This window comes from Bubalus bubalis, chromosome 10, assembly GCF_019923935.1.
Source record: "Bubalus bubalis isolate 160015118507 breed Murrah chromosome 10, NDDB_SH_1, whole genome shotgun sequence".
NCBI lineage: Eukaryota > Metazoa > Chordata > Mammalia > Artiodactyla > Bovidae > Bubalus > Bubalus bubalis.
Window position 1 is genome coordinate 90,994,927 of NC_059166.1, and position 12,729 is coordinate 91,007,655.

A 12,729-nucleotide genomic window follows, 5' to 3' on the forward strand; every position below is an offset into this window, starting at 1 on the left:
CTCTGAGCTTTACCAGGGAGCGCAAGGAAGCGTAGCACTAGTCTTTAGAACACCAGCCACCCAGCGGGCCTACAACTGGCTGGCCCGACAACTCGGCCTTCGCCGCGCCTCAGCAAGCCAGGCCTCCGGAACCCGGCCGTCCCCGCCCCACCGCCAACCAAGTGGCCCGACCTCAAGATGGCGGCGGGGGCGGAGCCTGCGCGGCTGCCCCGGGGCGGGGCCTGTGACCGACGTGGCCGGGGGGCGGGGTCAGACTGGGGGTGGTGCCAGCGGCCCAGCTCTGCCTGGCCGCCTCGGCCCCGGGGCGGGGGGCTTCGGCGGTCCGGCTGGAGCTCTCTTTCCAGCGGGGCAGGTTTGCGCCGTAGCTCCCTGGAGACGTCATGAAGTCCCCGGTTTCGGACTTGGCCCCGAGCGATGGCGAGGAGGGCTCGGACCGCACACCGCTCCTGCAGCGCGCCCCGCGGGCGGAAACCGGTGAGTGGCGGCGCGATCCAGGGGGGTTTCGGGCGGGTAGCCGTCCCAAGGTGGAGGGTGTCCAGAGCCGCTCAAGCCCTCGGGGGCTGAGATCAGGGAGCCCGGTGAGGGCCCCCCCTCAAGCCTCCGATTTCTCGGATGCCCAGAAGCCCGGTGCCGGGCCCGGGAGGCAAGCGGCGCAGGGAGGCCGGGGCCGGGCGGAGGCTCGGGCGGGACCTCGGCAGGTGCAGCCCCGGGGGTCTCCGCAGGTGCAGCCCCGGAGGCCTCGGCAGGTGCAGCCGGCGGGCTCGGGCTCGGACGTGCTGGGCGCCGCGGGCTCAGGACGCCGGCCGATCTTCCGTAGTATTGAGCTGGGGACCCTGTGGAAGAACGAACTGGGGGAGAGAACCTTGAAATGAATGGGCAGAGGGCGAAGCGGAGGACCCCGAAGAAAAAAGCGCCCTGGGGAAACCTGCAATTGAAGGCTGGAGGGCGGGACGGAGACGCGGACTCTTCCTCCTTGTCACTGCCAGCTTGCCACAGCTGCTGGTCCTCCAGCATGTGATCTGGTAGCTAGCTCCTTGGGCGTGGAGACAAAAAAAAAAAAAAAAAAAAAAAAACACCGGACTGGGGTTAACTTTGTTGCGTATGCGGAGGGAAATTATTGGATAACTCAGCGAATATTTTGAAATTGTGCCGTAAAAGTTACTGCATACATTTTTTCCCCCCGTGTAGATAGTTGTCTACAATGAAGTCGTAGCAGTCTAATAAGTTAGGAAACGGGTAGACTATCCATAGATAGGCTCAAAATAGGCTATCCATAGAGCGCGCTAAGGTAATTTGTCCAAAGCATTGCAGCAAATAGAAAAGGATGTATAATACTTCACAACTCATCTTCCCTGAATTTGGGAAAATTAAAATATTTTGCTATCATGCTTCTTTAAAAGAAATCAAAACTAAAGAATAAATCACTTTGCATGCATTCTGTAGTTTCAAAGATGTATGCTTGAGAAACAGAGCTGAATTAGAAATTTAACTTTTCTTGACCAAGAGCAGTATAACCTTTTAAGTTTGTTTTCAACATTACCAGATGGTGGCAGTAGGGGTAGCAATATTATAGCTCCATCTGGCAACTAGGTGCTTATTTTTGTGGACGCTCAGGGTAAGCACTGTACCATACTGGCGTTTTATCTGGAAGTCGGACTTAGTTCCATAACTGATCTTTTTTCATGACATATGAATTAGATTTCTGTAATCCTCTTCTCTGAAATAATCTAGTGTGGAAATACAGAAATAAATGCCATCATAAAGATATTCCCTAGAAACTACTATATTCTATTGCAATTGGGAAATATATATATATATATATAAAAAATCAAATTTTAGCTCAGATGTTAAACAGAGTAGTTGTCAGGAAATGCAGATTAAAACTGCAAAGAGCCATCTTACTAAAATAGCTAATGTTAAAATGGCCAAAGATACCAAATACTGGCAAATATATGGAATAACTAGGACTCATATTTTGCTGGTAAGAGTGTAAAATGGTACAAGTACTTTGGAAAACTGGCAGTCTGTTAATATTTTAAAGTTAAACATGCAGGACCATAGTACCACACAATGTTTATAGAAGCTTTAATTCATAATATCCATAGTTAAAAACTGGAAACAACCTATCCATCAATCCATCAACAAATGACTGGATAAACAAATTGGGGTATATTCACATATACTCAGTGATAAAAAGTACCTACTGACACACGTGATATGGCTAAATCCCAGGCACAAAGGAAACCACCATGTTAATGTATCTTTCGGTCAGTATGAAGTTCTAAACAAGCGAAACTAATCTGTAATAACAGGAAGCAGATCATTGATTGCATGGAAACTACAGGCAGGAAGGAGTTGCCTGCAGAGACACTAGGGTACTTTTTGGGGTGATGGAAAAATTCTGCATCTTGACTAGGGATCACAGATGTATATATCTGTCATAATTCACCAAATAGTACACTTGAAATGGGAGCATTTTATTGTGTGTAAAATATACCTCAATAAAGTAGATTAAAAAAGAAAATTTTCATTCCTTTTGGAAAATGGAATGAGATGGAAATGAAATTTGAAAACAATCCCTCCTTGATTCATGGGTTGAGTGTTCTTGTATAGATCTTAGCCCTGGTTCCTCATGCCTTGAGGTGGCTGTCTTTATTATAACCACTTCCCCTCTTATTTTTACTCTATACATTACCTACAGGAGAGGAAAAGAAGATAAAAATAGCACAACACATTGTTATTTTTTGCTATTTAAAATATAAGGGTTTTAGAGAAAAGTTACAGGGTGTTGCATTAGTCAACAATATTTTAAATTAAGCTCTGTGCCTGGCATGCTATGACAAGGACAAGAGAGGAGCAATGGGAAAGACAAAGATGGGTATAACAGCTTTATAAGAGGCATCAGGGGTTACCTCGTCTTCTCGCTCAGTAATGCCCCTGTCCTAGCTTCTGTACATCTAATAGGAGAAACAAGATGACTATTAGTTATATTTTTATTTAAATTATGTTCTGTATGTTTACTTTGCACATTTCAGACATTGTAGGTGTTAAAAAAAAACAAACTTTTCATCCAGAATTAGCTTTTTTAGTGGTGCCTGAAGGAGTAGATCTTCAGCTGACCTTAAAATCTCTCTTTCTGTATGTTTATATATGTCTTGGGCTTCCCTGGTAGCTCAGTGGGTAAAGAATCTGCCTGCAATGCAGGAGACCCCAGTTCGATTCCTGGGTCAGGAAGATCCTTTGGAGAAGGGATAGGCTACCCACTGCAGTGTTCTTGGGCTTCTCTGGTAGCTCAGCTGGTAAAGACTCTGCCTGCAATGCAGGAGACCCTGGTTCGATTCCTGGGTCAGGAAGATCCCCTAAAAAAGGGATAGGCTACCCACTCCAGTATTCTTGGGCTTCCCTGGTGGCTCAGATAGTAAAGAATTCACCCACAATGCCGGAGGCCTGGGTTGGATGCCTGGGTTGGATCCCTGGGTTGAGAAGATTCCCTGGAGGAGGGCATGGCAACTCACTCCAGTATTCTTGCCTGGAAAAGCCCTGTGGACAGAGGAGCTTGGCGGGCTACAGTCCATGGGGTCACAAAGAGTCTGACGCAACTGAGCGTAGTATGTATGTTTTACTTATCATTTATGTTTGTTTTGGAACAAGCCTATATGAAATTAGCAGTATCTTCTCTACGCCTATGTGTATAGTTTTGTTTATCAGAAGAGATAACAAAAGCTGATAAAATGTTAGTTATAACATTATACATCAGTTAAAACACCTTAGAGACTAAACTACCATCTGATGGGCATCATTTTATATATAAACAACCAAGAGCCAAAGAGATTAAGTTCCCAAAGATTGCTGTAGCCGTGTTAAAGTCTAACCAGAGTTCTTCTAGATTTTAGTCCCATCCTCCTTCCTTGTCTCAACACTGCCACCTTTGCGTTACATTTGAGAAATTCCTACTTGCAAAATGCTTAATCATTTTTGTTGACTTAACAAATTTGAAAGTTCACCAGTCACTCCTTCATGGATAAGAGGACATGGTTTTGTTTTATAGGTAGTGCTTCTTTATTAAGAGAGCTAAAATTAAGGTATATTTCTATAGTATTGTAAATCAGATCAACTGTTAATATATCCCCCAAAATGTTTTTAAGTGATGGGGGGAAGGAAGGCTCGATGCTGATAAACCACAGGAATGTATAGATTTTTCTGCTTAATTTAGATAGGAGGGAGGAAGGGAATTAGGCACATACATAAAATTTCCATTCCTCACACTTCTCACCAGTTGAAGGTTTATTTTTGTATGAATGAAATGTGTCTTGTATTTGATTAAATGGACTTTCAGAATACTGTTTGCACCAAAATATGTTCATTCATGTTAGGAAAAGTCAGTTTTAGATCTCCTTAGACATTTCTTTGTGTTTAAAAGCAGAACATGGATCTGGAGGCAGGGTGCCTAATTGCCAATGCTAGTTTCAGTACCTAACCTAACCTCTCTGTGCCTGTAAATCAGAGAAAAATAATATACCTAACTCATAGGGCTATTTGTGATGATTAAATAAGCTAATGGAAAGTGCTTGGAATAGAGTTTAGCACACAGTAACATAGTAAATGTTAATTACTATTATTATCATCAATTAAAATTGTTTGGATTTTGCATTCCTCAGAGCAGCTGGCACCAAAAAAAAAGAGCCCCATTCTTCATGTCACACTCTATTGGAACTTGATTTTCTAGCTTATAGTGGCACATCCTCTGCTTTATTTCATTTTTTTGTTGTTTTGTTTTTGGCCTCTACTATTCTTCTGGGACAAGAGGCAGATGGTTACATTCAAGGTTCAGTTATATAAGCTTTGTATAGTACACATAAATAGACCTTGTGTGTAGTTACAGTCTTAAATATAAGGTATGGAGTGCTCGTAGATAGCAACCATATTGCAGGATGAAGGGAAGTAGCCTTGGGTCATGTTGTGATAATCAATACATATTAAAGTAACTGAGTCCATTTTAGTGGTTTTTTTTATTTTTCTCTTTCAGAGTATAGATTTAAATAAGGCCTACATTTAATGTTGTGTGTTGGTCACTCAGTCGTGTCCCGCTCTTTGCAACCCCATGGGCTGCAGCCTGCCAGGCTCCTCTGTCCATGAAATTCTCCAGGCAAATACATTTAATATTGTTGCATATATTTTAAAAATTAATATAGTCAATGCCTAACAGGAAAAAAATTAACTGAGTCCATTTTAATGGAATTTGTTTTCATGTAAATGGATATTAATTTGGGAACTAGAAATAAATAAGGATTTTTCAGGAGTGAGTTAGCTGTAAGACAGGCTGTGTGTGTGTGTGTGTGTTAATTGCTCAGTCATGTCCAACTGTCTTGGCAAGTCCAACCCATGGACTTGCCAGGCTTCTCTGTCCATGGAATTCCCCAGGCAAGAATACTGGAGTGGGTTGCCATTCCCTTTTCCAGGGGATCTTCCTGACCCAGAGATTGAACCTGGTTCTCCTGCATCACAGGCAGAGTCTTTACCATCTGAGCCACCAGGGAAGCCCAAGACAGGCTAAGATTAGTTAAATATTTACCCTTTTTAAAAGCAAAACTTATTTTAGCCATTTAGATAAGAACTCTTTTTTAATGAGGTTCCCTGGCTAAGGGGCTCAACCATCCAAGCCCTCTCCTCTATACAAACGCATCATCTTTGCATAGGTCAGTGCCCTTGACCATGAATTTTCCACCTCAGTCTCAGCCCCTCACCACCACTCAGTACATCCCTGCTCCTCAGCCAGGCCCGCTCGTCCCCAGTGTCAAACCCTCCCACCGTGAATGGAGGCCGGGCATTCTCAGGTTTTCACCAGCCTGAACTCACCTCAGGCACCTCATTACTCCAACAGAAGCCTGGCCTTCTGGGCTCTCCACGCCCAGTTCTCACTGCTGTTATCTTACAGCAATTGGTGGGGTTACTTCCTTCATACTCCGCACTGATGCTCCCAGACAATCGCCCCTCCACTCTCAGGGCCATTTGTCTAGACCACTTTCCCTGACATGGTCTCCTCCTCTGCCCACTGCCCAGCCCTTTGCTTCATTGATCACAGGCTTTACCACCCGACACATGTCCATCTTCTCCGTTCTAATTCCCCACTGTTATCTCGAGTGACTTCTCACACACGTCTCCTCAAGTTCTCAGACTCAAAAGTGTCCGACCACTTCCTTCCCTCCTCAGTCACCCCTTGGACTTCGTCAGCTCCCATAACTGCCTTAACCACAACTAGAATTCCTCCCTTCCTGCCTGTGTAACTGCTCCACTTTGACCTCTCTCTCATTCCATCTGAACTTTCCACCCACTGACTCATTTATTTTTATGGAAGATTTCACAAGGATCCAGAAGTAGAGAGAAGGTGTGTCTTTTATCTGTTGTCAAGATAGATACCAACTTCATAGGTAGAACTGTGAACTTCCATCCAGAAACACCCCTTGGGACTTCCCTTGTGGACCAGTAAGACTCTGCTTGCCAAGGCAGGGAACGTGGGTTAGATTCCTGCTCCAGGAAGATTCCACATGCCTCGGGGCAACTAAGCCAGTGCAGCACAGCTACTCTTTTTTTTTTTTTTTTTAATTTTATTTTTTAACTTTACAAAATTGTATTAGTTTTGCCAAATATCAAAATGAATCCACCACAGGTATACATGTGTTCCCCATCCTGAACCCTCCTCCCTCCTCCCTCCCCATACCATCACTCTGGGTCGTCCCAGTGCACCAGCCCCAAGCATCCAGTATCGTGCATTGAACCTGGACTGGCAACTTGTTTCATACATGATATTACACATGTTTCAATGCCATTCTCCCAGATCTTCCCACCCTCTCCCTCTCCCACAAAGTCCATAAGACTGTTCTATACATCAGTGTCTCTTTTGCTGTCTCGTACACAGAGTTATTGTTACCATCTTTCTAAATTCCATATATATGCGTTAGTATACTGTATTGGTGTTTTTCTTTCTGGCTTACTTCACTCTGTATAATAGGCTCCAGTTTCATCCACCTCATTAGAACTGATTCAAATGTATTCTTTTTAATGGCTGAGTAATACTCCATTGTGTATATGTACCATAGCTTTCTTATCCATTCTGCTTATCCATCTGCTGATGGACATCTAGGTTGCTTCCATGTCCTGGCTATTATAAACAGTGCTGCGATGAACATTGGGGTACACGTGTCTCTTTCCCTTCTGGTTTTCTCAGTGTGTATGCCCAGCAGTGGGATTGCTGGATCATAAGGCAGTTCTATTTCCAGTTTTTTAAGGAATCTCCACACTGTTCTCCATAGTGGCTGTACTAGTTTTCATTCCCACCAACAGTGTAAGAGGGTTCCCTTTTCTTCACACCCTCTCCAGCATTTATTGCTTGTAGACTTTTGGATCGCAGCCATTCTGACTGGTGTGAAATGGTACCTCATTGTGGTTTTGATTTGGATTTCTCTGATAATGAGTGATGTTGAGCATCTTTTCATGTGTTTGTTAGCCATCTGTATGTCTTCTTTGGAGAAATGTCTATTTAGTTCTTTGGCCCGAGCCTGTTCTCTAGAGCCCGTGCTCCACAACAAAAGGAGCTACCTCAGGGAGAAGCCGATGCACCGCATGAAGGGTAGCCCCCACTCCCCACAGCTAGAGAAAGCCTACGTGCAGCAGTAAAAGACTCAGCACAGCCAAAAATAAGTAAGTCAATAATTTTTTAAAAGATACACCTCTCGACTTTTTCATGTTCGCTCAGTCATGCCCAACTCTTTGTGACCCCATGGACTGTAACCCGCCAGGCTCTTCTGTTCATGGAATTTTCCAGGCAAGAATACTGGAGTGAGTTACCATTTCCTCCTCCAGGGGATCTTCCCAACCCAGGGATCAAACCTGCGTCTCCTGCGTCTCCTGAATTGGCAGGTGAGTTCTTTACCAGCCGAGCCACTGGGGAAGCCACACTCTCTACTTTTAAGCCCCCTAAATATTTGTATGCCAACTCTTGCAGACACAGCTCTAGGCGTTGAAGGTGGGCAGCAGTGAACAATACAGCCGAAAAGCTCCTGCTTTCACTGAGCATTAGCCCGCTCCATTTTACTGGCTTCTTGAGTCAGAATCGCGCTCCAGCACTTTATTTTCTTGCTCGTACTCTAAACTCCTTTGCCCTCTTGCTTTGTCGCCGCATCCATCTCAGTGTGAGCTATCTGCTTACAGGCAAGTTGTGCTTCAAGGTGAAACACAAGGGCAGATTGCTCGCCCCAGTTTTGGGTGATGTTCACTCACTCAGCAATTCTATCTGTTTCACTGGGAACTTCACACCCCCACTCTCTTCAATAGCTTCTTTTTTCAACTCTTAATTTCTCAGAAATGAGAAATAACCTGGATCCCTAACATACATGCATGCTCAGTTGCTTCAGTCATGTCCAACTCTTTGCCACCCTATGGACTGTAGCTTTCCAGGCTCCTCTGTCCATGGGATTCTCTAGGCAAGAATACTGCAGTGGGTTGCTATGCCCTCCTCCAGGGAATCTTCCTGACCCAGGGATTGAACCCACATCTCCTGTGTCTCCTGCACTTCAGGCTGATTTTTTACCCACTGAGACACCTGGGAAGCCCTAATTACCTCAATTCCTAATATCCAGAGAAAGCATTATAATAACAACAGTTCACAGTAATTGAAGCATATTATGTGTATTCTAAATATTTGATATGTGCCACCCCAGTTAATCCTTAAAACCATTATCTAAAACACTTAGACTGATACTGAGCACATTGAGCTCAATAATTATTGCCTATTGTTTTTGTTATTAAATTAAGAAACCAGTGTTCCACTCAGTTACTGCAGCATCATAGTCCAGCCCCATCAGGTCATCTGCTGTTTCCTGCTCCTTTTTTTAAAATTAATTTATTTTTAATTTTATTTTTTTTAATTGGAGGATGATTGTTTTACAATGTTGTATTGGTTTCTGCCTTTACGACAACACGAATCCGTCATATATATATATATATATATATATATCCCTCTCCCTCTTTAGCCTCCCTCCCCATTCCCATCCCACTTCTCGGGGTCATTACAGGATGCCATGCTGGGCTTCCTCTATTATATAGCAGTTTCCCACTAGCTATCTGTTTTCCACATGGTAGTGTATATCTGTCAATGCTATTTTCTCCAGTCCTCCTATTCATCCTGCCCTTTCCTTTCCTATTGTGTCCACAAGTTCATTGTCTACATCAGTATCTCCATTTCTTCCCTGTTAATAGGGTCATCAGTACTATTTTTCTGGATTCCATATATGTGAGTTAAAATATGATATAGTTTTTTCCTCTTTCTGACCTTGTTGTTGTTCAGTCGCTAAGCCATGTTTGAGTCTTTGTGACTCCATGGACTACAGCACACCAGTTTCCTCCATCCTTCAGTATCTCCCAGAGTGTGTTCAAATTCATGTCTGCTGAGTCAGTGATGCTCTCTAACTCTTCCTAACCTTTGCTATCCAACCCTTGCTATCTAACTGATGCTTCAGACCTTCCAATGAATATTCAGGGTTGATTTCCTTTAGGATTGACTGGTTTTATATCCGTGCAGTCCATGGAACTCTCAGCAATCTAGAGGGGTGGTATAGGGTGGGAGGTGGAAGGGAGGTTCAAGAGAAAGGGGACATACGGATGCCTATGGTAGATTCATGTTGATATACAGCAGAAACCAACACAATATTATAAAGCAATTGTCCTCCAATTAAAAATAAGTAAGTTTTTTTTAAAAGAGTCTTCTCTAGCACCACAATTCAAAAGAATCCGTTCTTTGGCACTCAGCCTTTTTTATGGTCCAACTCTCCTATCTGTACATGACTACTGGAAAAAACCATAGCTTTGACTGTACGGACCTTTGTTGGCAAAGTGACACCTCTGCTTTTTAATACGCTGTCTAGGATTGTCATAGCTTTCCTTCCAAGGATCAAGCGTCTTCTAATTCCATGGCTGTAGTCACCATCTGCGGTGATTTTGGAGCCCAAGACTTATTTCATTCTGTATAACGGGTTCTAGGTTCAGCCACCTCCCTACAACTGACTCAAATTCATTCCCTTTTATGACCAATATTCCATTGTATATATATGGACCACATCATCTATATTCATTCATCTATCAGTGGACATCTAACTGTGATCAGAAACCTTTCAACAAACAAAAGCCCAGGGCCAGATGGCTTCCTGCCCCTTTTGTGCTCACTCTTCTTGTTTCCACACTGTGCTTGCCCTGCCTTTGTTTGTATCACTCTCCCTCCTCTAGCCTGCCCATGGCTTCTTGCTTATGGATGAAGATTCAGTGTTGGGTGTTCTTTCTCCCAGAGGTCTTCCTTGACCATCCCCTGCCCCACACACAGCATGTTTACGTCCCTCTTTTGTCCCGTGTTACACACTTATGTGTATTGTAGCACTGTATCTCATCGGTATGACTTTCTCCAGGGTAAATGGGAAAGGATTCTCTTTTACTGCCTGCCCTTCGGTACTTCATCTAATCTACACACAACCCAGTGAGGTAGATGGCAGTCACCTCATTTGGCAGCTGAGAAACCTCATAATGGAAACTCTTAGCAGCCTTCCCCCAAGACACACCGCCAGTGAAAATCAGAGCTGATATTCCATCAGCAGGTCTGCTGCTGCTAAGTCACTTCAGTCGTGTCTGACTCTGTGTGACCCCATAGACAGCAGCCCACCAGGCTCCCCCGTCCCTGGGATTCTCCAGGCAAAAACACTGGAGTGGGATGCCATTTCCTTCTCCAATGCATGAAAGTGAAAAGTGAAAGTGAAGTCGCTCAGTCGTATCCGACCCTCAGCGACCCCATGGACTGCAGCCTACCAGGCTCTTCCATCCATGGGATTTTCTAGGCAAAAGTACTGGAGTGGGGTGCCATTGCCTTCTCCCATCAGCAGGTCTGCTTTGATCTAAATCAGCCTGTGTTCTTTCAACTACACCTACTTCACATTCCTAAGTTGAAACCATGTTTTAGAAGCTGCTGTTTGTTTTGGTGGGTGCTCCGCTCGTTATGCAAGCATGGTTTTACTTTGAATTTGATTTCTGTGTGGCGGGTGCCCAATGAATGTACTCTCTCATTGTCACACAAGCGCACTTTTCTTGGACCAGTTTCAACCACTGGCCACATTCACAGGTACATTTTGCTCTGCCACCATACATTCCTTTATTCTTGTCATACTTTCTTGAAATAACATCTTTCCAACTGATTTCTAGTCAACAGCCATTTTTTAAAACTAAGAACGATTTTTTTGTAATATTTCTTAAAACCTCATAGTCATATACTTTGTGGCTTCTGTGTTGGCATTTTCTTTTCTGATTATTGAATGTGCCTCCCGAAGTTAAAATTGCCTGATCCATAACTACTAGGTCAGATTTTCAAGTAATTGCACTGGTAATTTGAAATCGTTTTACTCGCTTCTTCTCCACTTCCCAAACTTTTGGCACCAAGGATGGGGGAAGGGATAGTCAGGGAGTTTGGGATGGACATGTACACACTGCTATATTTAAAATAGATAACCAACGAGGACCTAATATATAGCACAGGGAACTCTGCTCAATGTCATGTGGCAGCTTGCATGGCAGGGGAGTTTGGGGGAGAATGGATACATGTATATGTGTGGCAGAATCCCTTTGCTGTCCACCTGAAACTTTAACAACATTGTTAATCGGGCTATACCCCAATACAAAATAAAAGGCTTAATTAAAAAAAAAAAAACAACAACAACAAAAAACATGCCTTGTAGTTTGCAAACTGTCCTTAACTAAACAGCTACCAATTTGCTTGGGGTGGAGAGCAAGAGTATCTAGATTCAGGCGACAGAGGCAGTGTGAATAAAACTTTATAAATACAGTTTCCACAGGTCTGGATTGAACTGTGGCAGGTGGTGCCACAGTTCGAACACCAGCTCTGCTCTTGAGAAAGAAATCAAGAATGCCAAATGAAAAATTCTCTGTTAAAAGATGTCAGTCTTTCACAAAGCTAAAATTAATAGCAGGTGTTAAGTGTATGAGTGCTTACAGAGGAGTGAGTTGGATTACAGTATGTTAACATACACCTAAATGCAGTTGTGCTGCCTTCATTAAGGCTTTAATCTGAATCTGTACCAAGACAATTGTACTCTGAAAAATATATCCTTGTGCAAAGCTAGGTCAGTGAAAATACCAGGATTCCTGAGTAGGGAACAACAGGCATATGTGTGTGTGTATTGTATTTGTATGTGTGCATACAATGCTAATATATCCCTGCCAAATAAAAGCACACACATATGCTTTTATGTATATATAAATGTACGTATGTATTTAACTTGGCGTTAGCGATTGAAATAGATTTTCATATCTTTAAAAACACTCAGTGTGGGCCGAACTTACGGTGTAAAACCCTGGATTCACCACTATGTCATTGTCACTTGGGGTCAGTCACCCTTAATTCAGCTTCCTGAATTCTTATCTCCCCTCCAGTTCTGCCACTCAATAAAAGAAGAAAACCAGAGACAGTAGGTGCATACACCTATAATTAGAGGGAAAAAAATAGGTCAAACTCCTCCTGTCATATGATCTTCCTTTAACAGGTTTCTCCCACCCACTCCCTCTCCGTGTGTGTGTGTGTGTGTGTGTGTGTGTGTGTGGTGCATTCTCTTACTGTGCTTTTGACCGCGGGCCCTTTAAGCAAGACCAGCTGAGCAGCTGTTACAGGGCCTGCAACTG

General features: G+C 43.6%; 1 protein-coding gene across 6 annotated transcripts in view; it reads left to right on the forward strand.

Annotated features, from left to right (window-relative positions):
* The first annotated feature begins 255 nt into the window (after window positions 1–255).
* The window catches only part of SLC17A5 (solute carrier family 17 member 5), a 75,599-nt gene continuing 63,125 nt past the window's right edge, over window positions 256–12,729 (forward strand). For 3 of the 6 annotated variants that reach the window (XM_006071100.4, XM_044924509.2, XM_025294876.3), the window contains exons 1-2: window positions 256–474; window positions 7,861–7,917. In XM_006071100.4, coding sequence (XP_006071162.3) covers window positions 381–474; window positions 7,861–7,917 — 151 coding nt within the window. In that variant the 5' untranslated portion in view covers window positions 256–380. The remainder of the gene's footprint in view (window positions 475–7,860; window positions 7,918–12,729) is intronic. The other 3 variants (XM_006071101.4, XM_044924510.2, XM_044924511.2) reach the window with 1 other exon arrangement.